Source organism: Lolium rigidum, chromosome 4 (genome assembly GCF_022539505.1).
Source record: "Lolium rigidum isolate FL_2022 chromosome 4, APGP_CSIRO_Lrig_0.1, whole genome shotgun sequence".
NCBI lineage: Eukaryota > Viridiplantae > Streptophyta > Magnoliopsida > Poales > Poaceae > Lolium > Lolium rigidum.
In genome coordinates, this window is record NC_061511.1 from 186,489,973 (window position 1) to 186,516,152 (window position 26,180).

At 43.7% G+C, this 26,180-nt stretch overlaps 2 protein-coding genes across 2 annotated transcripts; both read right to left on the minus strand.

Annotated features, from left to right (window-relative positions):
• Positions 1 to 4,143: 4,143 nt before the first annotated feature.
• Positions 4,144 to 5,923, minus strand: LOC124647912 (F-box/LRR-repeat protein At4g14103-like). The gene is made up of 3 exons (XM_047187761.1): positions 4,598 to 5,923; positions 4,382 to 4,516; positions 4,144 to 4,247 (listed from the first exon to the last, which is right to left on the minus strand). The coding sequence occupies exon 1, from the start codon at positions 5,921 to 5,923 to the stop codon at positions 4,643 to 4,645; it is 1,281 nt and encodes a 426-aa protein (XP_047043717.1). The 3' UTR covers positions 4,144 to 4,247; positions 4,382 to 4,516; positions 4,598 to 4,642.
• Positions 5,924 to 7,263: 1,340 nt separating this feature from the next.
• Positions 7,264 to 21,717, minus strand: LOC124706626 (preprotein translocase subunit SCY2, chloroplastic-like). The gene is made up of 13 exons (XM_047238304.1): positions 21,282 to 21,717; positions 21,054 to 21,142; positions 18,449 to 18,528; positions 18,249 to 18,338; positions 17,761 to 17,852; positions 16,366 to 16,449; positions 15,312 to 15,453; positions 14,408 to 14,527; positions 14,206 to 14,332; positions 9,483 to 9,606; positions 9,295 to 9,401; positions 7,983 to 8,104; positions 7,264 to 7,822 (listed from the first exon to the last, which is right to left on the minus strand). The coding sequence occupies exons 1-12, from the start codon at positions 21,700 to 21,702 to the stop codon at positions 8,015 to 8,017; spliced, it is 1,566 nt and encodes a 521-aa protein (XP_047094260.1). The 5' UTR covers positions 21,703 to 21,717; the 3' UTR covers positions 7,264 to 7,822; positions 7,983 to 8,014.
• Between the last annotated feature and the right edge of the window lie 4,463 nt (positions 21,718 to 26,180).

The window sequence follows — 26,180 nt, forward strand, 5'->3', positions numbered from 1 at the left end:
TTGCCGATTTCTGAAATTGAATAACCTGCCTTCTAATTTTCCAAAGAACTGCCGGGTCTTTTGCACCTGGTGCTGCAATCTGTGAAAAAAACTGGCATCTGAATATTCATCGACGAGGCTAGTTGAGCTGCCAAACATAGCGCCTGAGCTTCAACATGCAACGCGGATGAAACATGTATGTGCTTTGCTAGCAGGAAGACATCAGTGTGGAGTTGATTGTCCTGCATATGAAAATAAATACTTAATCCTGCCATTGCAGCAGATCCAGATGGTATAAAATACACCACGAAGTACCCATCAGATGGTGTAAAACCTAGGTGGTGTATATTTTCACATTTGCAAATATAGGTGATATATTGATGAATTTTATCAACAAATGGCACATATATAATAAAATAACATACACCAATAGATCAAACATACACAAATCATCAAGTTCATCACAATCATGTCATCAAGTTCAAACATTGCATAGGTTCATCCCAATCATACCATGGTTCATCATACAAACAAAGACAAACAACATAGTTTGACAAACACAAATGAAACATTGCAAAGCCACTCATGGCTCGTTGATGACGGTGGTATCGTCATTGCCACCTATGCCTTCGCCGCCAGTCATGCCATCGCCACCGGTCATGCCTCCGTTGCCGCCATTGCCTCCATCTTCATCTACATTGGTGGTGTTGGAAGAGATGCCACCACTCATGTCACCGGCCATGACACCATCCATAGATCCACCAAATATGCCACTCTTGTAGTTCTCCATGCCACCGGCCATGCCTGCTCCGTAGCCGCCCATGTAGGATCCCATGGTGGGCATGCCTCTACCATTGCCACCGCCCATGCCGCCATCCATGCCGGCCATGCCTCCACCATAGCTGCCGGCCTTGTATGCACCCATGATAGGCATGCCTCCTCCAATGCCTCCACCATAGCTGCCTAGCATCCCTCCTCCAATGCCCATTGCCGCGCCGCCGACCATAGCACCACCAAAGGTAGCCATGTATGACCCCATTTGCTTCTTGGCCATCAATTGGTCACGGCACATCTCAATGTATTGCTTTTGCTTCTCACTCATTCTCGACATGGCCCGCTTGCTCGGTACCCACTGCCACAGCAAGTGCAACCTTCTTCCAAGCCTTGCAAATGAGCTTGTCCTCAATTGTAGCGTAGTTGCTGGTTCTTCCAATTGGAGGTTGGGACAAGAACCCCTCATTCTCGACATCTAGCTCATCAGCGTCGGCGGCATCCTCATCCTCATCTTCATCCTCTTCATCAACATCGACGGCTTCCTCTTCATCCTCCACGTCGGGGTCCTCATATGCGTACTCTTCATCAACGCCGGTGGCCGCTTGTACTCTATTAGCACTACAAACAACCAAAGAACGTCAATTTCACCAAAGTATTGTATGGCACACATTGCAAACTGGGAAAAACAAGATACATACGCATCGACCAAATCGCTGAGCAGGTTGCGTGCGGCGAGCGCCCGACGGTAGATGGTGGCTCCTCCCAGTCTGCGAGCGGCAGCGATGCCGGTGGAGGTACGATGAAGTTGACGGAGGGCTCCGCCACGTTCTTCCCACGCCCGGTCGTCTTCTTCAACCTCTTGCGCGACGGTGACGCAGTCGGTGGCACGGCAGACGCCGGCGGCGCAGGCCGCTTCGCCTCGCCCCTAGGCTTCGCCGCAGGCTTGGCGGCCATCTTCTTCGCCGACTGAGCACCCACGGCAGTCGCCGCAGTGGACCGCGCTAGGGTTTCCACCCGCAGCAGCGGCGGAGGCGGTCGATTTCGCCGGCGGGTGGGCGGCGGGGGAAGCGGGGGCTGAGAGTGGCCAGAGCTGGGCTCCATCGCCGGAATCGGCCGGCAGCGGCGCGGCTATCGCGCGGGCGGGGAGGAGCTAGGCATAGGCTACGAGACAAAAGTGACGGTTGGAGGGGGCGCATGGCTGGCCGGTTGGTTTTACACCACCTCTCCAAGTGGTGTATATATTTGCACCACTTGGAGCAAATATACACCCCTGGTGTAAAATTGGACCACTCGGAACCATATTTTTTTACACCTACACCATCTGATGGGAGCCATTTTTTGCACCCAAGTGGTGTATATGAGAGGTTTTTTACACCTACACCATCTGATGGGAGCCATTTTTTGCACCCAAGTGGTGTATATGAGAGGTTTTTTACACCTACACCATCTGATTACACCATCTGATGGGATGCTCTAACGGACTATACGACTTTAACACCTGTCAGATATGTCTCGATGTTGGTGATTGTGTGCATATCATAAAGAAAGGCCAACTTTCATTATATGCCACTCAAAAACACTAAACAGTCCAAACGACTTGCTTCAAAATCACTTCATTATTTCTTTCACTGTTAGCTGGGTCTTAGTGAGCTTCTTCTGTCTAGTGGGTAAAACCTGGTTCAGGAGTGCTTCGGCTGCAGGAGGTGTGTGCTGCTTATCCACCAATGGGTGCCTTACATGGGTGCAGCCTCACGTTGCAGGTACAAAAAACATGCTAATATCTACAACTAAATTGGTGTTTTAGAAGTTGATATTTTGAACTTGGTCAAACATAAGTAGCTTGACTTAGGACAATCCTAGAACTCCAATTAATTTGGAAACATGGTACTTGAAAGCAGGAACTTGCACCAATCAGGCCCAAGCATCAGATCTCCCGTTGAACATTCACAAAATATCAAAAAAAAAAAAAAAAAAAAAAAAAGAGAGAGCATTACATTCACCAAACTGATCATCTATCATGCCATCAAATTCAGAAAATCAAAATTCAATAGACAAACTAAGAAACACAAAATATATAATCAGTTGTAAATAATATGTTACTAAATAGTCCCAGAACACTTTTTCTTTTCGATCTAAGTTCCTTCTTCAGATAACTATACAAAAAAAAAGTGAAGAAGTAGAGAAAGGTTTACTTTCGTTTTTGAGGGTTACTACTTACTAGTTAGAATCTGTTTTGCCAAATATTCCACCAATTGCACAACTACTCTTTCTTCAAGATAATGCTGCATGAATCAAGACTCAACCCTTAGTATGACACTACTCATGGTGATTTTCCTAGGTCAGGTTTCATCCATGCCAGTCCCTTTTCAGTTATTTCCATGCTTGTTTCAATCATTTGAGTACCGAAGCCGCTCAAACCTCATTAACGCAAGCACAACGTTAAGGTCATAAAACCATAAAATTTGAATACCCAGATATGAGTAGCAATTTCCAAGTGTCCCCTAAAAAAGTAACAGATTACACCCAATGGAAGTTACAGAACCGCATCTTGGCATTGCCATGATCAGGTGTCTTCCCTCCCAACAATTTTCAGAATGAGAACGCTCTTGCTCTGTCAGTTTAATGACTAATGTAAGGCAACATATATCAAATGCGTGAAGGAGAATACTTTGGTAAACTAAAAAAAACATTGTTGGCAGAAAAGAAACAAGTTTGCAAACGCTCAGCTCATATGCTTGCAGTTCCAAATAGTATCTGAAATCTTAATACCTCAGACAAAGTTGTCATGCATTGCAAAGGAACAAGCTTCGAACTACATATGTTTTAGACCAAAGACACAAGCGCCATTCTTTTTCCTTAAAGCGAGTGTTCGAAACAGAAATATAGTAGCTGCTGCGTAGCAACCAATACCAGCTAAACTTAGCAGCTTAAACTAGCATTCTATTAGCACCTTGAACTTCCCAGGTTTGGATTTGACGCTTCAGCTTACACACTAGTTACAATCCCTCCTCAATCCTGAGCAATTGAAGGGTGGGCAGCATTAGGTTACAGACCAAGACAGACCTACAATATATTGTACTTTCGATAGAGCAACACAATCTTGGGAATGGGCATCAACTACATTTGTAGTATCAATGAAAGGGCCTGCTGTCAAAGGGATCTGCCATTGACAAATCATGGGTATCCATGCGTATGTGTGATTTCCTAGTGTTGATTTTCAGTTCAATCCGGGCGTCTCGAGAAGCCCTATTTTCCACACATAGCTGCTTCTGTTGATTAGTCATCCAGTCGTCGTTTCCGTTGTTAATGACTTGGATTTCCATTTCTTTTAGCAATTTAGCATTCAGAACAAAGAACTTGGCAAAGTCAACAGATGGCTTCTTGCTACCATCATAATTCATCAACACGACTTTCTTTAGATGGAGCTCAAGGCACTCAATTGGATCCAACGGGTCATACTCCCTCGCATTATTCATATCCTTTGTTGGGTCTGACTGGAGATAGAGAGACGAAACAGTATAAAGGCAGTTGCTAACAGGTTAGCAGCATCATAATTGGCTAGATCATAACAAAAATCAATACTGATTTTGACATTTAATTTAACGCAAGCGAATATATATATACTCACAATGATATACAGGCTCACCAAGCAGGGGAAACACTTGAGGAAGTCAACAACTGCATCCAGATTAGGGCCAATAGAATCAAGAACCAAAACCTTCATGGTGTGAATTTTGGTTGTTAAGCTTACAGCAATCATTTTCTGCAGAAAAAAAGGGTGTAAACACGAATAATAGCCTGTGTATAGGAATGCCAATGAGCAATGGATGAAGGCTGCTGATACCTGAAAAATTGTTGTTCCAAACTGAAGTTTTGAGATGCCTTGAGATCACAAACACAATATCTCCAGTTTAGGTGCCCGGATGATCCGGATGATCACTGGACCATTGTCTAGATTAGGTGGCAGCAGTAGCAATCTTTCAAGAGACGGGGCATCCTTGATAACTAGCTGCAAAGTAACACTTCTTTTACAGAAAGCGGAGAAGCAGAAGCTCCTAAGAGTTTGGGAGCTGATGCAGAGGCCAGCTATGCCAAAAGCATGCCTCAAGTCAAGGCTTTCCAAGGCAATGCAGCCAGAGAGCATGCTGTGGAGACCATCCTCGGTAATGTTGACACCGAACAGCTCAAGCTTCTTGAGGCACGGGAAATTCAGCCGCAGTGTTGAAATATATTCGGGGAAACGGCAAAAGCTGAACTTGGCGACACGGAGCGTGGGAGCAAAACGAAACACAGACAGCGGCATGTCACGCTCACTCGTGTAGTCGAAATTGAGCTCCTGTAGGCCGTCGAGGGCTTGAGAGCGAAGCCAGCCATCGATATTGCACCCCCCGCCAGGCGCGGGGAAGTCGGCAGCGTTGAGCAGCCAGAGCGATAAGCGGTGGGCATGGCCACGGTGCTCAGAGAGGATCTTCGAGACTGAGGCGATGAGCTTGATGTTAGAGGCTGATGCAATGAGCTTCCCTTTCTTGATGTACACTTCAAATTTAACCACGAGATTAAGTGGCGCGGAGCGCCAGAGGGGAAGCCACCGGCGAGAGATGGCCTGCGTGCGGGCGCCTTCCTCGGTGGGGAGGAGGGAGATGATGCTGCCGAGGACCTCGTCAGGGAGGGCGCTGATGAGATCGAGGTTTCCCCTGTCATCGCGGTTGCCGCCACCACTCCCTCCGTCGTCGATCTGATGGAATGTACGCTTCTTAGAATAGCGCATCGCAGCCGCCAACACCTTCGCGGTCTCCGCTGCAGCTGCTTCCTTCTCCTTCGCGGCAGCCTCCGCCGCTATCGCGACATATTTCGCTGTCGACGATACCGCTGCCGCCTGATCTGCAGTAGCCAAGGCCGCCGCCGCAGCCTTCTTCGCAGCCGTGGCCACCCCTGCAGCCTTAGTCGCAGCAGCCTCCGCCGCCAACGCGACCTCTTTCGCTGTGGACAATGCCGCCGCCGCCTGGTTTGCAGTAGCCAAGGCCGCCGCCGCAGCCTCCTTGGCAGACGTGGCCACCCCTGCAGCCCCAGTCGCAGCATCCGAGGCCGCCACCGCAGCCTCCCTCGCAGCCGCCGCCGCTCCAGCATTCTTCTCCGCGGCCGCCTCCAACACCGCCACCGCGGCCTCCATGGCTGGCGAGGCGCGGGAGGGTTTCCGGGTGGTGGTGGCGGGTGGTGTGATGTGCGAATTGGGGAATGGGGAATGGAGTGGGACTTTTGGTAGTGACCTAGGGTTTCTGTGATCTGCGACCGTCCAAACAAAAATTCACGGCCTCGATCGTCTGGCGTCCCTTGACCGTTGTGATTAAAAAAAGATGGACGGATTAGCGGGAACTGATAAGAGCAACTCTAGGAGACGCCGGTCAAACCTGTAAATTTGTGGACCAGTTTTAAGGTTTAGATATTTTTTTGTTAGACCAGACACCTCAAAATGGTTAAACCCGTAATTTATTTGCATGCCAACCTCCAAACGAGCCTGCGGTTTTTATATTTAGAGTTTCGAAGGCGTGTTTGCAGGCCAACTTAGATACACAGTCGATTGAAAAATCACCTCGGGCCGACACATTTTGTCGGTAGACTCGCTGGAGTCCGGCCATATTTGGGCGAAACTCCCAAGTAATCCGGCCAGGGATCGCAAAATCAGACAGGGTGGGATGGAATTGGCCGCCGATTATGAAAAATGCATAAAAATTATGAAAATACATACAAGCAAAATAAAAAAATGTTAGAAAAATGTTCTGCTCCTCCGCAATTAATTTTTATATGAACCTATAAGCCTAAGCACCACCTCTGTCGACTTCTAGCCTGCTCACATCATCATCGATATCCCAAATGCATAGCACAATCATAATAAATAGAAGTATTAAAGATAGCACCAAAAAGTAAAAACAAAATAACCACAAAATCGAACTTCCTATCATCCTATGCATATGCCTGTTTTACAAAAAAAAAAAAAAAAAAAAAAAATGAAAGCATGGGGTATCTGTCAAAGTTGAAGCGGTATTTCTATAGATTACTCGCAGTTTCTAACCCAAGGAGAAAAATTTGATGAATATTTACATAACCATGTTTCTCTCTCATAATGATATTGGTGGCCATAGGAGCAAATCAATACAGTTATCACCAAGAATATCATTATCACAAACAAATCCAGTAGTAGAACATAACTCTCAACAATAAGCAGTACTCTCATTTATCGCGTGGCTAGGAGAACTCAAGAATACAATAGACTTCCATGAATAGGACAATCATTATCAGAACGAGTAGGTAGAACATCATCAGTAGCATTTCTATTTTTAATAGCAACATCATCAATATTTACACATTTAGACTAGTCTTGTATTACTTCAGCAATTTCATCAAGAGCACAGTTATATTCATAGCAATATCATGAAGCATACCATTATCAGTAGCAATAGTATTTTCCCCCCTCAAAGCTAAAATTCTTGCAAACAGTAGTAGCGTCCAAAGTAAGTTCATAAGCATCCTCATTTAAAGTAGTAGTAGTAGCAGCAATAGTATAAAATGTTTTTTCATTCATCTATCATAGGATTCTCCACAGGAATTTTCTCTGTCAAATTCATCAGCACTAAGTTCATACTCACTATAGTAGACAGGTGAATTATCGCATATGGCACATTGAAGTGCTAGTCATTCTTTGTCAGCTTCATATGTTGGAACAATCAATGTTCGCCTTCCACAGGTCATTCGATTTGACAGCACCTCCAGGCAATTACAACCTAACTTCCAGTAAGCTGTTTGGCAATATGATCCGCAAGAAATTTATACAACAGGATGGAACTGGTATCCTTCTTTTTTGTCCACAAAACAGAAAGCCATCAGCAACAAAACCCAAAGGCACAATGGCGCAGCTCCTTCCTCCTCACTGTATCAAGAACGGCTGGACATTCTGCTGTAAAAAACAACTGGATATCCTCATTGGTTCTTTAGCCGAACTCATGTCCTTGGGGAATGCTCCACAACCAACTCCCTCTCATTGTAACAAAACCCGACAGCAGCTTGTGAGGTACTGCAAGATGTTTGTAATAATATTTCACTAAAAGGTTGCAACACAGACAGAACTTGTGAACCTCTAAGCCCTGATTTTTCTCCGAAGGATGCTCATCTTCTAGAAATTAAGCTTAACTTCGAATGTTGATAAAGAATAGCAACAAAGTAGAGAAGAGTACCTTCTGGATGGCACCATCATGTTTACATAACCTTATGCACCATATCTCTTCAAAACTTTGCTTAGTGCTGGCATCACATTATATGCTTGATAGGACCTTCTCAGTTCAATAATGGAGCCCACCTGAATGGTCATTATAATACAAACCAAAATTAGTATCTAACACCCATTAGTAAATGAAAGTACAAAGCTACAATCTAGTATAGAGTTCATAATCAGAAGCCCAACAACAAAGAAATCTGCAAGGCTTAGGTTTGACCAGACGTTGCTTTAAGGTATGACATTCTTAGGTCTGTAACGGACTATATGGCTTTAACACCTGTCAGATATACACACATTTTTGGGGAGTTGCTTATTTACTGAGAAACTAATCATTCTATACCTTCCAAAATCTCTTCATTAGTTTCTTTCACTGTTAGCTGGGTGTTAGTGAGCTTCTGTCAATTAGGTAAAGAGACCATTTTACCCTGGTTTAGCAGTGTTAATGGTGCACGCACATGCCGCTTATCCAATGCTAGTGCTACTGACACTATGGGTGCCTTACAGGGAACCAGACAAGGCCAGTTCATGTTGCCTCATGTCAACTAGGCAATTAAGTGAAAACACTAACATTTATTACCACTTAATGGAATCACACTAACAGCACACTAATGGCAGTGGCAAACTGTGAAATCTTGGAAGTGAATGGTACAGAATGAATTGGGGAACTTTCAGTGGCATATGATGAAACTGTTAGTTTTCTTTTTTTGGCAAACGATGAAACTGTTAGTCGTTCAGTAGCATATAAGCAATTATCCCTTTTCAGAAAATAAGCTTTAGGATACAGCAGAAGTGTTTCAATTGCTAGAGGATGAGAAGTCGATGAACTGTTGATGAATAGAATTAGGCTCATTTGCCAAAAAAAAAAAAAACTCTGACCATTTAAATATTGTAATTTTGAACTTAAGGAGAGAGGAAAAAGGAAATGTCCCTTCTAAAAGTCTCAAAGGCACCAAACCAAACAGAAAAATCAGTCAGTGGTCTTCATTTATATAGTTATATAGAATTGACAGGGCTGTAAACAGAATTCAGCTCAAATCGCTTGAGCAACTTTGATTTCATTAATAATTGGAAGTCCATTACAATTTAGAGACAGGTACCTATATCTAAATGATCAATGTTAGTACACAATAGCTGATGAAGTCAGTATAAGTTGGAATTCCACAATTATACTTTATCTCAAATCATAATGAAAAATATACTTGAGATGCACTCACAATAATCAAGACTTTTATCTCAAATCATAATGAAAAATATACTTGAGATGCACTCACAATAATCAAGACTGATGTGAACCCTATGGAAAACCCCTCATTTATTTGTCTAAGATATCTGTCAAGTAATAATGAGGAAGTTGCCAGCAAGCTCAGCAGTAGACCTCCTGAAATACAAGAGAGAGATAAACTGAATGACAAAAGGGCAGGAGGTAAACCCAACGAAACGTTTCGCCATGTGAACCTACCCCAGAAACGTGTCGACGTTTGTATCTTTGTAAGATAATCTACTGTTGCTCTTCCAGGCTTTATCTTTGGTACTCTGGCACTCATCTTATTTAGGTAATCAGATATCTCTTTTGGTAAGTTGGCCTGCAGAGCATAGTTTATAGATTAAGGTATATTACGATAGCGCATGTACAAACAGAAGTGCGCCTCAGAAGTCAGAATCTAAAAAAAGCATATCATGTTCCGCAAAAATGTTAAGAACACACATCCCACTATCAAATTATAAGAGTGAAGATCATAAGTTGATGTTCTGTTTGTGAAAAAATATAAAATCAATCTCCTAAACATTACAATGTGGTAGCACTTGGTTCAGTAATTAGAGTATATACAACTATAACAGTACTAAACTACCATGATGACAAGATAATAAAGGCATAGTATGTTCATCATGAGAGAAAATTGCGCTAATATTCAATCCTCGCAACAGGTGGCACCCCGTATCTTGATCTGGATACGGTGGGCAAGTGAGCAAGGATCAGGTCGTCGCATCCTTAGTGGCGCGCTACATCGACGCTCGGGTGTAGTGGAAAATGAGCAAGGGTCTTCGCATTTGACTCGACGAGTGTAAAGGGTAAGGAAGCTAGCCGAGCCTAGGAGGTTTCGCTTAGGTAGCTGAAACGTAGGGTACCTGACAGGTAAGCTTCGGGAGCTAGTTGATACAGCGGTGAGGAGAGGTATTGATATCCTTTGCGTCCAGGAGACCAAGTGGAGGGGACAGAAGGCGAAGGAAGTAGAGGATACCGGCTTCAAGCTGTGGTATACGGGAACGGCTCCAAACAGAAATGGAGTAGGCATCTTGATCAACAAGAGCCTCAAATCTGGAGTGGTAGACGTCAAGAGATGTGGGGACCGGATTATCCTGGTCAAGCTGGTAGTTGGGGACTTAGTTCTCAATGTTATTAACGCTTATGCCCCGCAAATAGGCCACAATGAGAACACCAAGAGGGAGTTCCGGGAAGGCCTAGAGGACTTGGTTAGGGGTGTACCCAGTGGCAAAAAGCTCTTCATAAGAGGAGACCTTAATGGCCACATGGGTACATGTACATCTAATATAGGTTTTGAAGGGGTGCATGGAGGCTTTGGCTATGGCATCAGGAATCAAGAAGAGGAAGATGTCCTAAGCTTTGCTTTAGCGTACGACATGATCGTAGCTAACACCCTCTTTAAAAAGAGAGAATCACATCTAGTGACTTTTAGTAGTGGCCACCACAATAGCCAGATTGACTTCATCCTCTCAAGGAGAGAAGACAAGAGTGCGTGCCTAGATTGTAAGGTGATACCTGGAGAGAGTGTTGTCCATCAGCATAAGCTTGTGGTGGCTAACTTCCGCTTTCGACTTCGTGTCCAGCAGGATAAGCGCGCAAAAGTCGCTAGAACGAAGTGGTGGAAGCTCAAGGGGAAGGTAGCTCAGACATTCAAGCAGAGGTTCATTAAGGAGGGCCCTTGGGAGGAAGGAGGTGATGTGGACAATATGTGGATGGTGTGTCCAGGGGAAGTAGAAGTGGAGTTAGGGATACCCGGTGGTGGTACACAAAAGGCTATTAAGGAGAAGAAAGATTGTTTCAGTCGCCTGTACCTGGATAGGAGTGCAGACAACATGGAGAAGTACAAGATGGCAAAGAAGGCCGCAAAGCGAGCTGTGAGTGAAGCAAGGGGTCAGGCGTATGAGGACCTCTACCAGCGGTTAGGCACGAAGGAAGGCAAAAAGGACATCTATAGGTTGGCCAAGATCCGAGAGAGGAAGACGAGGGATGTTGACCAAGTCAAATGCATCAAGGACGGAGCAGACCAGCTCCTGGTGAAGGACAAGGAGATTAAGCTTAGATGGCGGGAGTACTTCGACGGCTGTTCAATGGGGAGTCTGAGAGCTCTACCATTGAACTGGACAACTCCTTTGATGATACCAATAGGCGCTTTGTGCGGTGAATCCATGAGTATGAGGTCAAGGAGGCGTTGAGAAGATGAAGGGAGGCAAGGCAATGGGCCGTGATTGTATCCCCATTGAGGTGTGGAGAGGCCTCGGAAACATATCGATAGTATGGCTAACTAAGCTCTTCAACTCCATTTTTCGGGCAAACAAGACGCCAAAAGAATGGAGACGCAGTATATTAGTACCAATATTCAAGAACAAAGGGGATGTTCAGCCGTGGAATTAAGCTTATGAGCCATACAATAAAGCTATGGGAGAGAGTCATTGAGCACCGTTTAAGACGAATGACAAGCGTGGCCAAAAATCAGTTCGGTTTCATGCCTGGGAGGTCGACCATGGAAGCAATCTTCTTGGTACGACAACTCATGGAGAGATACAAGGAGCAAAAGAAGGACCTGCATATGGTGTTCATTGACTTGGAGAAGGCCTACGATAAGATACCGCGACACGTCATGTGGTGGGCCTTGGAGAAACACAAAGTCCCAGCAAAGTACATTACCCTCATCAAGAACATGTACGATAATGTTTTGACAAGTGTTCGAACAAGAGATGGCGATACCGATGACTTCCCAATTAAAATAGGACTACACCACGGGTCAGCTTTGAGCCCTTATCTATTTGATTTGGCGATGGATGAGGTCACAAGGGATATACAAGGAGATATCCCATGGTGTATGCTCTTTGCGGATGATGTGGTCCTAATCGATGATAATCGAACGTGGTCAATAGGAAGTTAGAACTATGGAGACAAACCTTGGAATCGAAAGATTTTAGACTTAGTAGAACTAAAACTGAGTACATGATGTGCGGTTTTAGTACTACTAGGCACGAGGAGGGGGAGGTTAGCCTGGATGGGCAGGTGGTGTCTCAGAAGGACACCTTTTGATACTTGGGGTCAATCCTGCACAAGGATGAGGATATTGATGAAGATGTAAACCACCGGATCAAAGCCGGATGGACGAAGTGGCGCCAAGCTTCTAGCATTCTTTGTGATAAGAGAGTGCCACAAAAGTTAAAAGGCAAGTTCTATAGGACGGCGGTTCAACCAGCAATGTTGTATGGCGCTGAGTGTTGGCCGACTAAAAGGCGGCATGTTCAACAGTTAGGTGTGGCGGAGATACGCATGTTGAGATGGATGTGTGGCCACACGAGAAAGGACCGAGTCCGGAATGATAATATACGAGATAGAGTTGGGGTAGCACCGATTGCAAAGAAGCTTGCCCAACATCGTCTAATGGTTTGGGCATATTCCTCCCGTGCATAGTGGACGGCTAAAGCGTGCTGATAATGTCAAGAGAGGACGTGTAGACCAAACTTGACATGGGAGGAGTCCGTAAAGAGAGATCTGAAGGATTGAAGTATCACCAAAGAACTAGCCATGGAAAGAGCCACATGGAAGCTTGCTAACCATGAGTTGGTTACGAGATCTTATGGATTTCACCTCTAGCCTACCCCAACTTGTTTGGGAATAAAGGCTTTGTTGTTGTTGTTGTTTGTTGTATTCAATCCTCGCAACATTCTGAAGAGGGTTAGGTCTACCTTCACGGTGCATGCAGAGCAGGCAAATCTAAAACTCTAGCATATCTTGAAATATTATAAAGGTCTTTATATAGCAACCAAACGAAAAAGAATTCTTGATGTGTGACTGACTCGAGAAGGCACATTGACTTCCTCAAAAAGCTATATAGACAGAAACATGAGCCCTGTTGCGGGTGACACCAAGGTTCAAAAAAGCGGTAAGCACTAAGCGAGCGGTAGGCCACCGCCTAGAGCAATCACCGCTTAAGCGGCGCTTAGGCGCGCTTAAGCGTTTTGTACGGACACACCAGGAGGGGCAGCCGGTTGCATTTTTCAGCGCATATAAGGTCTAATATTCCTTCAATATTAGCCTAGTAAGGCAATGTTGGCCCAGTAAGGCCCATATGAAACCCTAGCCTACCTAGCTCAATCTGAACCATCCATATTCTCTAATTTTCATTGTCCATCTACTCTCTTCTATCTCTTTTTCTCTCACCTGCTCCCTTCAGGCACTCATCGACAACCGCAATGGCATTGTTGCTGCCTCCTCTTCCATGGATTCCATGCCTCCGCCCCTCCTTCCCTGCCCTCACCCCCTCCTTCCCTGCAACCACCCCTCCTTCCCTACTCCGTTTCCTCTACCAGATTCCAACAATAGCACGACCAGATTCCCAGGCTCGCTTAATTGAACGCTCAGGCCAGAAGCGAAGCGGAAGGCCGTCGCTCAGCGCTTAAGCGCGCCTAGGCGTACGCTTTTTTGAACCATGGGTGACACAGATAAATAGTTTTACATTTTGGTTTAGAAGTCCATATTAATACAGTAGTATCAGGATGCAGTATTGTACTTGGTGCAAATTGATAAACAACACAGTAGACACTATGTTCACACTTATGTGACTTTGCTTCCTTTTCGTGGTGCATATGTAGGTTACAGTATTAGCAGGTTCTATTTTGTTGTTTTCATCAAATAATGTTAGTCGCTTAGTTCCTTCCATCATTTGAAAGTTCAAGCCAGTAGCGACAAAACCGTTCCCATACAAAAACAAATGACAATCTTAGGACAGACTGTTTAGTTATATGTTTTCTATAATACATAGTCCACATGGATGCTTATATTTAAAACTTTAAAGGCCATCTCTGTAGTTGCGCTTCAAGGTAGGGTGGCCACTCATTAACTGCTTACAGATATTTAAAATGTTGGTTTAAAAGGAGTTATGAAGATGACAGAAACTTACAATGTCAAAAATGTTGAAGACGAAGACAAAAAACGCATAGGTCAAATAATAAACCCAAGGACTACCACCAAAAGTCCTTGGATTCAAAATTTCCTTCAAGTTCTCCCAAAACGGTGAACCAAAAATGCTGAAGAAATTCCACATCAGAATGATCAGAAATGTGAACACACACGGGCACACAAACACGCAGACGATGGATTACCTGGCCATAATACTTGGAAAAGCAAGAAGGTATGAGGTTGTAAGCAAAGGCTGCATCCCTGTTGGGTTTATATTGAAGGGAATATATGGCTCAACCTCTGTAACTGGGGAGTTTTCATTCCTGCAAAGGGTGAAATAGAAAGAAAACTGTAATGCTTCTAAACAATTTAAACCTATTAACCTAATATCAGGAAACTTCGCATTAGATGAAAAGGTGATGTTAACTAGCAAGTAATCTCTGAAGGGTTAAAATGCATCCAGTCATCTCATCATGACATACCAGGGTAGAGCTAAAGAGTTGGTAGAAGAGTATCACAGAATGCTCAGAAGCTAAAAACCTAAAAGTAGTCCAAAGAAGCAAGGTGTGGTTCTGAGTGTTGTTAAAAAATATATTTCATCAAGAAAAAAATACTCGTAACGGAAGTAGCTTTCCGGCTTCTGTAAATAACCTACAATGAACAAAAAATAGTTCGGTCCCTGGCAAACCATTTCTTTGGCTGGGACCTGGTACGGTAGAGACCAACTCACAAATTCCCGTAACTTAGCCAAACAGATGATAGAAGGTGACAGTGTACAAGGTATCATGAACTTAATGCCCTGCATCCTACAACATGAGCACATCACCATATGCTAAGTAATGCAACCCTCTTTTGAAGAGATACAACCATTTTGCGCAGGTAATGTTCTAGTGTGACAAGATAATTTTGGCAAGGTTGGAAGAAGAATAATGATATATTTCCTCAGAGAAATATAATGTTAAGGAACATAAGAAAGGACAATACATTTTACAGTTAAAATGACAGTTTTTTACAAAGATTAAGGAAGGAATATAGAGCCATTCCTGAAAATAACAACATCAACATTATGCCGCAACAGAAAAATGCAAAATCAAACTATATTATTACCTTGCACCAGAAGCTAATTTAAATCCGTAGTATTGAAGTTTTATCTTCCTAGACCCTTCAGTCACCAGCACTGCCCCCATAGTAACCATCATAAAGATTCCAGCTATTCCCAAGATGTAGGGCCAACACATGTACACATTTCCTGCTCCAGAAGGCAAGTTATAATAAGATAATATAACATAAAGTAGAACTGTCACACTATCAGTTCCCTGCATATCATACAGTATAAAACTCTGCAAATTTAAGGTGCTGTTGTTACCGAAACATAAGACTAGGGGATATCTCGAGTAACGTGCTCACACAAAAAGTAGTAAGAAGGGGGTGTAAAGCAGCCTTATGGCAAAGGTCGCCGTACATGTTGAAGTATATGTGGATTTTCCCAACCTTCTACACAAGTTTTGACTTTTGGTTTACTGGTTGGTGCATGAAACTTGATAGTACACTTTGCGAGTATTGACACGGCAATGTTTTAAAATAGGTTTGGACGCCACATTGGAGCGCGACCTACTTATATCAAATTGGCACTACCGTACTAACTGTTCACAACCCATATGATGCTGGACGGAGAATACATGAAATTATCTTATGTTTAGCTACAGAGATAGAGCTCCAGTAGATCTGATAGCATGGTTTAAAAAGGGTAATGCCATTGCCAAGATATCACAAACGAGACAATATTTCCTACAACATTAAGTGCAAGTTTCCACATAAAATTTACAAGTCTTAATTTATTGAAAAAATAACGAAAAAAATACAAGGGTATTCTTTTATTCATTCCAATAAAGTTGGCAGAATATGATTGATTTGCCAGGGAAGACTAAGATTTAAGAATTCAACCGTGACTTTCCGTCAACAGTACAAACAATTGCCCGTGAATAAGCAAGTAAAAGAAAAAGGCACGCAAAAGTAAGAAAAAAAAGGAAGGAAGGAAGGAAGAAGGACAACAAATACAGTTCAGAAATATACAAATCACTGTTACTAAAATTTATAGGTAGCTAAGTAAAACGCAAAAACAAACGCTTAGTAACTTGACAAGCTAAAGTTAAGAGACTACCTGAAAATTGAGTTAGCATCTTGTGTAGTGTATTTGTGTAACCAGTCAATATTCCCACACAAATAATCAAAGATGAGCCATGCCCTGGACAACACAATACACAAGCAGCAGTAAGCATGGAAGTGCTAACAAAGAACAAGATATGCAGTGCTATGGGTAACAACAAACATGGTAAAAAGTTTTACCTCACCAACTCATTCAACGTAAAAAATGATTTTGCATATATTAGGTTTTGAAACCATGCAGGATGACTGCACGTGTATTCTACATTACGAAGGTAAGGAAACCATGCATACTTAACTTTCCATTTTACTTATAAGATGAAATTCTACTCATTGCACAGTTTAGTGAAATAGGGGATGAAATAGAACAGAATGAAAGCCCCAAAGTCAAATCACTCTCATTTTTCTCAAGAGCAGCAATACCAGTAGTCACATTACTTAGGACACAAACCAGTTAGTAAAAAATAAAAAGTGGGGAATTTTTTCTGTCAGGAACTAGATGCTACCATACACATTAAATTACCAAATCAGGAAGCTATTCCACAACATGGATATGCATTTTTTTTTTCCTTGGACATATTGTTAGGGATTGCAGAAAGTAGACCAACTGTGATGGTCTGAAGAACGACGATTACATGAGACAGCACCCGCTAGGGTAGAGAGGACATAGATTAGAGAGAGGGATTTGAGAACTGATACCAACTGATTATTCTTACTTCATCCAAAAGAAATCTATTTGAACATGCTACTGGATAACAGATGGCATATCAACACAATCATTTCCCATTTAGTATTAATCGTAAGGATAACAGCCTAGAATAAGCAATAGTTTTTTCCAACAATCTGCTGGACTTTTCTTAACAGACCTGCTGGACTATTGGAACTGTGGCGAACAGCCACAGGGACTCATAACATGCTGACTGCAGCTCACAGCTTGCCACACCTAATCTGCTGGCCTTTTTTTAACAGGCCTTCTTGACTATTGGTACTGTGCCGAACAGCCACAGGGACTCGTAAGATGCTGACTGCAGCTCCCAGCTTGCCACACCTAAACTGCTGCTGTTGCGCATGAAACGTATATACAGCCCAAACGTATGCATTTGTTCAGCTAGGTTCAGTTTATTTAGTACAATTAGCATGCAGAACAAAAAATGTCATTCAGACAAAATTAATAATCAAACGGTCACAACTTACGGATATGATGTGTAGACATCTACTATACCAGTACTATGAAACTAAGTGACCTAAAACATACTCTTATGAACAACCATTCAAGACTTCAAGTACAGCATATATATGACAAAATGTTTCATAGTACACCAGATACACATAATAGTCAAGGCATGCAACAGATGGTGCTAAAACAAAGCTATGCACGAGATAGGAGTACTACCAAATCCAGATTCCGATATGGTGTCACAGATCCATGTCGTTGACATTGCACCGAGGACAAGAAGAAAGCTTGTTAATACGACATGCTTAACCCTGAGACAGATGGAAGCAAAATAAATGGAGCAACAGATGTAATAATAATAGTAATAGTAGTAGTAGTAGTAGTAATAATAATAATAATAATAATAATAATAATAATAATAATAATAATAATAATAATAATGCATCCCTCCAGTTCACTCATATTAGGAGGACTAGTAACGTCTGTCCCTGTAAAAATGGGCCATGGGCCCATGGCCTGGCATAAATTAAGTGATACGTTACGTGCAGTCTGGTAACAGCATACAGTTGTGTTGGTTCTAGTCTTAAGGTGCAAAACCAGAAGAACAGGCATGGTGTAGCCAATGATGGAGCACTTCAGCAAGATTGCCAGTTAAGCGCAGGATAGAAGTCAAACTATCAAATCAAATATACAAAAAGGAAATTTACCTGTAACTTGCTGCATATATGGAATACTGCAGCGAATAGCATGACACAGTACAAGCAGCCACAATTGCAAAACCCAGTGACAGCCACCATCTGAACAGCAAGATGACGGAGCTCAGACTAGATGAAATGGCTTACAGAAACTGGAGCGCAGTTGCCAAAAGAAATCAATCTCACTGTTAAAGATGGACAACTAAACACACATATAGCTTTTGATCTTCTCATGCCCATCTAATCCTTCCTTGCGTATCTTTTCAAGTGATGGAAGAACATGGCAAAGAACCTAAAATAGACACAATTGTTATTATAATAATAGCAGGTTGTTATTCTTGGAATAAGATTATCTTGAGCGTAATTAGTAAGTATAGTCAAAGACACTGTATTCAGGTATACTTTCAAGTGAGTTTTGATATTTGATGGCCATACTTACGAAGCTATAACTGGATGTTTGTAAGAATTCTGGTTTTCTGTACACGGAAAACAAGGGTCTAGGAGGCATTGGACCCTCCTTTGTCTCTCCAAGAAAAGAAATATGTTGTTTGTGCCACTATCTACGCCCAAATCTCAATTTTATCTTTTTCTTTCGGACTTCTTACTATTGCTATTACACCGTTGCTTGAGTTTACATGATGAGGATATCCAGGCAGCTTGGTACACTAGGACAGCCCGTGATATGATGATTAAGTCTAAGGTTGTACCAGTATTTTATCGTAGTATTATTATCAGGAAATAATGTAGATAGGTCATGTGGTGGGCCATTTAGGGTTTTTAGTGTGTCTGTTGGGTTTGGGCCTGTCCAACCCAACTAGGGCTAGGCCCATAGTGGGGCGCCCCAACCCAATAGGGGCTGGCCGGCCACCATCCCCCTCATATAAGGTGGTGGTGCGGCTAGGGTTTAGTAGTTTTAGAATTGATTCAGAACAATGTAGAACTCCAAGTTCATATTATCACCGTCCCTATGGGATCGGCGTGTGTGACGGCGTCTCGGACGTTCGTCCAGTTATCCAATAAAGGTGTGAGAGTTCTTGAATCTGTCAAGAGTTATCATGCGAGTAGAGGCGTGCAAGTCCTTGAATTGTCAAGGGTGATCGTAAAGGCATGGGTGTTCTTGAATCTGTCAAGGGATACTGTGTGTTGGGATTCATCCATATGTTCTTCAGGTTGCGTGTTCGTCACGTGATTGGAAGGATAGTTATCTGGTGGTTTATCGCAGTGAAAGATCGGGACAGCAATTCATTGGATCTGCAGGGTTGGATCCATATCATTACATGCATGGCATCTTGGTCCTGTATGCTCTTTGGCCGTGACAGCCCAAAATTAAGATCAAAATGGCCCCACCTGTATGACAATAGACTTCGTTTTCTTGATTCATTTACGCATGTGCCCCACTCCCAGCAGCTTCTCCTAGGCCCTAGCTTAATCCTATCCCCTGATCGAAAAGCCCAAACTCAGGTTCTCTCTCCAAAATGAACTAACCTTAGGCCCAGTCTGGGAGCTGAGTGAAATTTCACAAATTTCAGTGATATTTCACTGGTCCCCCTAAAAAACGGTGATCAGCTATGCTCTTTCTTTGGTTTGGAATTTTCTTTTTGTGCCTCGTTTGGGTAGCAGGTTTTTGGGGAAGGCTCGGGACCTGCAAGGCTGCAATGAAGCTGGGAGGAAGAGCATGCTGGGAAGCAAGAGAGAGATCATGGCGGCTGCTGGCACCCCTCCTCACAGCGACGGGCCAGCAGCAGCGGCAGGTGACTCTCTCCTAACGGCGGTGGGCCAGCAGCAAAAGCCGGTAGCAGATGTCAGTGCCTCTCTCCTAACAGCGGCGGGCCGGCAGCAGCAGGTGGTAGAAGCAGCCGGTGGCTTTAGTGGGGGTCGGCGACGGGCAACACAAGTATGGGACGGGGGCAGCAGCTGCGTAGGGGGATTGACGGCGGGAGGACGAGCACATGGCGGCATTGAGAAGCCAGAAGAAGCAGCAGTGGCAGCGGCAGCGGCAGTCCACCGGAGTCACCTGCCATTTGTGGAGGCGAGGCGCCCGCTCCACCCCTGGCATGGCCTCCCTCCATCAGTAGTGTAGCGTCCTTCTGGTACCGGCAGTGACTCCTTCCTCTGTCCGGTGACAGCCTTTTCCCCCATATATATGTCTATCAGATTGAGATTAGCAGGTCTCGAGGTGTTTTTTTTTTCATTTCCAGGTGGTTACCATAATCCAACGGATTCAACCAGCACAATACCTCGCTGCTCGCTAATTTTTACACCCAACGGTTCAGAGGGCAAAATTGCTATCCAAACGGGGCCTAATGTGCAGCTGTAATGGTGCTTAATAAAGGCCAAAAAACTTGAAGTTATGTTTTGTATGGAGAAACGGAGCCTAATAAACACAAAAACCTGAACCTATATTATGGCTGGAATTTCGAGCGCGGATTTGGTTAGTCTATGTTATGTTGAGGTCAGTTGCATAAATCCTTCCGTTGTGGTCATTTTGGTTCTGATGATAGACTATTCTGCTGCTGCATAGCATATGCAACAAATTATGCATGACTGGGGTTAACAGGATCTGAACCTAATCAAACAAAAAATAAGCCAGGTTCTAAGTCTTGAACAGGCCAACCAAACTAAAACTCAAGCAACGGTGTAACTTCAACCGTGAGAATCACTGAGAAATCAGAAAAAAATGGGACAATGATGGGATTTCTGCTGTGGCAAGTGGCACGAGCATGATATGTACTCAAATAAGATACTAGTATATACATTCAGGTATTGCCATTGGAATACAGAAGCACGTGACAGGACAAATGATTAAGTGCACCGAACCTGCATCACAATAGATGCTGATATCTGGTGGCTGATTCCCAGCTGGAAGAACGACAGCTTCAGTTCAGAGGCGAAATCAACCAGGTCATCTGCATAGATGAAGGCGCGTTGCGGATTATTACAATCTGTGAGTAGGTTGCCGCAATGCCTGCACGCTTCCGGACATGAACATTACAGCTATCGGTCTAGCACGCAGGAGCGAGTAATCTGGAGGACGGACGGACGAACCTGCGGGGAGCGGGGCGAAGCTGAGATAGGAGTCGGGGATGAGGCGGCGGTCGAAGCCCGGGAGCGGGACGAAGTAGCCGACGCGGCTGAGCACGATGAGCAGGGCGGTGACGGCCAGCCGGCGGCGGATCTCGCTGCGGAAGAAGGCCTCCGCCGCGCCCTCCGCCACCGCCCCCAGCCGCGCCAGGTCCAGGAACCTGTTCCGATACCCGGGCACCTTGCTGCTGCCGTCACGCGCCGGCTCGGCGGCGGAGGGAGAGGCCCTCGGAGCGAGAAGGAGGCGGCGGCGAGGCGCGGGGAGCGGGCGGCTGGCCGTGCGGGTGAGGAGGAGGTGGCAGTGGTGGGCGCGAAGAGACGGATGGTTGGGGGCGAAGCGGAGGGGCGGGATGGGGAGCGAGAGCGCGACGGCGGAGGAGAGCATCGCGATGGTTGCCGACGAACGGAGTCGCCGACGGCCGCCCCCGTGTTGTCGCGCGGCGGCAATGGCGCAATCTGCTGGGACGGGGGTGTTCGGGAAAGTCCGACGTGGGAAGTTGCAGACTCGCTTGCCATCTGAGGCACAAGATTTTCTCAAAAGGGGTGTACAATGCACTTCGAAAAAAGACTTTAATCATTAATTTGGTTAATGTAATATAAAATATATAGCACATAAATTGTATATTAAAAAATTATTTAAAATATGAATCCAAGGTATAATTTTATTGTATATATCTCATATTTTGTTAATCAAATTAATAGTTAAAGTTTTTCTCAAAATACATAATAATATGCTAATAAATCGGTACCGAAGGAGTAGTGCACATTGTTTAAGTCTCACTTTAAGTTTAGTACTCACTCCATTCCAAAAAGGATAAGGATGTCACAGATTTAACTAAATATGAATATATAAACATTATTTAGTGTATAGATATATCTATATTTAGACAGATATATCTAGACACCATTTAGTGTATAGATACATCTAAATTTAAACAAATCTCCATCTCCCTTTTCGGGCAGACAGACTTCTATCGGAAAAATAATGATAAATCTAGGAATACATAGATAATTATATGGAAATGGAAAGATCTTCATGAAATAGTCATAGAAATCTACTCCCTTTGAGATTATAAGGTCAGATGGTCAATCACTAGGACCAAGAAAGTTCATAACTCCTCCTCATTAATTACTACATGCCTCAATAGTTCCATATTTTTGGGGAGAATGGAAACCAAGAAAATATATTCATTGGGGAAGAGGCCTTATGATCCTAACAAATTTAAAAAGTTCTCTCGCCCCTTAACCGAGGGAGTACCTCACATTTGTTGAAGACAACGTACATGTTTTGCATCTTACGCTAGCCCACTTATTGCAGCATGTAGGCGAGAAAAACCCACTAATTAAAACGTTATACTTTCTCCGATTCACAATAAGTGTCATCTTTGCACTAAATCAACGATACTTATTGTGGATCGGAGGTACTATTGTAAGGGTACATTTCCCTTATGTGTGATTTTGATATTTAATGACAATCTATATGAACTAATATTTTCTTTGAGTTTGTATGAAGGAATATTTCATAGGTCATTCTTATAGTCCATGCATTGGATTTAAGTGTGGATGCCATGAAGAAAAGATATATCATGACTATTGGCATCAAAATCATCGATTTGAAGAGAAGAATATGATATGATCAAGATCATCGATTTGAAGAGAAGAATATAATATGATCAAGATCTTGAGAGTTTGATTCCAAGAGAATAATTTAATATATGTCTCTATGTCGGCGTCATGATGGTTTCATGGGTTGAGCTATGGATGACTAAGGGTGTGTTTGGTAATGAAATAGGGTGGCATGTAATGGAATGGCTCCATCCCACTATAATGGAATGGCTCCATTCTCGTGGTTGGTTTGGACAAGAATTTGTAATGGAACGGTTCCGTTTTCTGTTTGGTTGAGACCCAAAAAGTGGAATGGAATGGCTAGAATTGGATTCAGCTCACCACTTTACTTAGCTATGGTGAGCATACCTCCCACATGTAAGACCATACTAACCAAACACAAGAATAGTCCCTAGGAACGGAACGGTTCCATTACATTCCGCCCCATTCCATTACCAAACACACCGTAAGATTTAGAGCATGCAATCAAATGAAGGATTCTTTATGTACCTCTAGACATTGAGATAGAGCATGCGAAAATAAGTGTTTACCAATACAAAGTGTTAAGTTTGATTTTAAGTTGGTCAACACATGAAGCACAAAGAATATACCACATGGGATCTTGTGGTATGGTAATCTTTCCAATTATGCTTCATGAGCTAACCCATTATATGTGCCTTTGTACTGGCTATGTCGTTTAGGTATATCTTTTCATGTGCATGCATCAAATGTGAAGATTTCATATAACCCACGAGAGGATGATATCAAGTGGTGATCGTCATCAAGATTGAGAAGGGCAAGTTCAAGATGAGGATCTCAAGAAGACCATATGCTTGAAGCTTGTCGTCCATTTGGTGATAATGAATATGTGAATATGTGCCTTAATGAAGCTATCCCATAGGAGATGTCTCAACACAGGGTGATGAGGCATTTCGGTTCTCGCCAGGAAGTTGATCCTCGGCGAGCAAATATCCCCTTACCATCGGTCATTAACAAGTACATATATTTACTGCATTACATTATTTGATTGTCTTCCACACGTGTCCATATTTATTGATCCTCCAACGCAAATTTAGGTACATGAGGAGGGAGCTGACAGGTCCGCACTTCAGTGGATGCAGAGGCTAGCTAGGTACTTGTGTTTCAGAGTAGGAGACTGCGGCGACAAATGTATGGCCTCGTCGTACGTTTGATTCGGAATAATTCAACAGCTATTTGCAGAGGTACATGCATGCGACTCCACTCTGCCTCAGCCAGCCATCTTACCCCTATCAGATGCCCGCCGCTTCACCTTGAGATATGTACCCGACTCAGTCTACAGTGGGCTCAAGACACCACACAATAAGTACTTTCTTTCTATTTATCCAAGGTATGGTTCCGTTACCTAACATACATTTTTAATATATGTCTCTTACAATTGCTTGCCGAGCTAACCGCCGATGTTCAGGATGACCTCGCTTAGTATACACGCTCGTTATCGGCCGGACCTTTTCTACCACGGCAATGCCAACTGTCTTGGTTGAAGTGTCTAGAGGAGAAGCTACGAGGTGTACACGTGGCTATAGCGTGTAGCCGCACTTCGAACGTTGCGCACCACCGACCAGCACAGCGCCATCACCGTCCATAGGTACCCACGCCGCACAAACAGGATATGCGCATGTGCCTTACACAACAGACGAGTCCGAGACCACCACCTCCTGACCAAGCTGGAGGGTCGTCGTGGCAGTCGAGTCTGATACCACCAAAACCATTATTAGGAAAATGCCTATAGCCGCAAGGGTTACCGCCGGCGAACCACTATATAGGGGCGCTGATGTGGGCATTACCCTTCGGGTAATCGACATTGCCCTACCTCGTCTGGCCCAACAGGGGCGCATCTAGAGCGCCGCATCTCTAGGAGGTCAAAGCCGTTGGTTGCGCGGTGATTAGATGAAAAGTGGCGAATTCTTGAAGCACAAGACGAGGATACGTTCAAGTATGAAAAGATTAGATAGAATATGTTTGTATCGTAACCGAATCCGGGCAGGACTCTCGGGACCTGGCCTCCTATATAAAGGCCAGGAGAGGGTTGTTGGATCTCTCTCTCAACCTTTACGCATACACCAAACCCTAGGCATCTTGCCTCTCGGTGAGAACACATCCACGCAGTCCATCGGCTGCCCCATTGTAATCGTTTCCAAACCATAATCAAGATCAGACAGGCAGGACGTATGGGTATTATCTCTACGAGGGCCCCGAACCTCGGTAAATCTCGCCGCCCGCTTGTTTGATATCCGAAGTTTAGTATTAACATGCAGGCTTCCACTAATCCTAAGCCCCTCGTGGTGGGCATTGTCGAGGAGCCACCTCGTCAGTTAACGCCGGCACGCCAATATATAGGGGCGCCGGTGATCCCAAAATACCACCAACGTACCACAAATTTGGTGCGCCTGGGGTAATGGTTGACCAGGTTTGGTCCAGGAGAAGATGGCAACAGAGTGCGCCGACGGTAGGATCACCTTTTCAGTTTTTGAAAAACAAAAGAAAATTATAGAAGTTTCAAAAAATAAAATGGTTCGAGATACCCATGTATTATGTCATCTAGTTTTAACCAAAATTTTAAAACATGATTTTCGATATATTATGCAAAATGGCGTCATGTTTCGGTAAAATGGGATTTCTTATTGCATATGACCTCCAATGAAAAACTTTTTATATCAAAATGTATCTACCGAAAATTTTACATCCGATTTAAACCACATACGGTCATTTAGAATTTGTTGGATCTGTCAAATTCAAAATAGAAATAGGAGTTTTTTAGCTTTTAGATTTTGAGGAAAAAAATACCCCCGACGCACCACCATATTAGGTGTGCCAGCGGTTGATGTTGTGCAGAGCACGAAGTTGGGAAACCCCAAGAGGAAGATATAATGAGCACAACAACAAGTTTTTCCTCAGTAAGAAACAAAGGTTTAATCGATCAGTAGGAGAAATAAAGTCACTTCTGAAGGTGTTGCTGGCTGACTTTGGTAGGGCGCACTACCGGTGTCAGCAACAACGTGAAACCTGACACAACACAACCAAAATACTTTGAACCAACTTACAGTGAGGTTGTCAATCTCACTGGTTTTGTTGAAAACAGAGGATTAGACGTATAGTGTGTAAAGAGATGTTTGTTTGCAGCGAAATAAAGAGAACAATGCTTTGTAGTAGATGGTTTTATCACTGTAAAAGAAAATGACCGGGATCCACAGTTCACTAGAAGTGTCTCTCCATAAA

Bases quoted from the DNA above. Each gene is read 5' to 3' on its own strand.
- LOC124647912 (XM_047187761.1), bottom strand. From the start codon at position 5,923: ATGGAGGCCGCGGTGGCGGTGTTGGAGGCGGCCGCGGAGAAGAATGCT.
- LOC124706626 (XM_047238304.1), bottom strand. From the start codon at position 21,702: ATGCTCTCCTCCGCCGTCGCGCTCTCGCTCCCCATCCCGCCCCTCCGC. The intron at 21,143-21,281 runs GTTCGTCCGTCC...TCATCTATGCAG, and splicing joins CTTCGCCCCGCTCCCCGCAG to ATGACCTGGTTGATTTCGCC. The intron at 17,853-18,248 runs GTAAATTTCCTT...CATCTGTCTCAG, and splicing joins ATATATGCAGCAAGTTACAG to GGTTAAGCATGTCGTATTAA.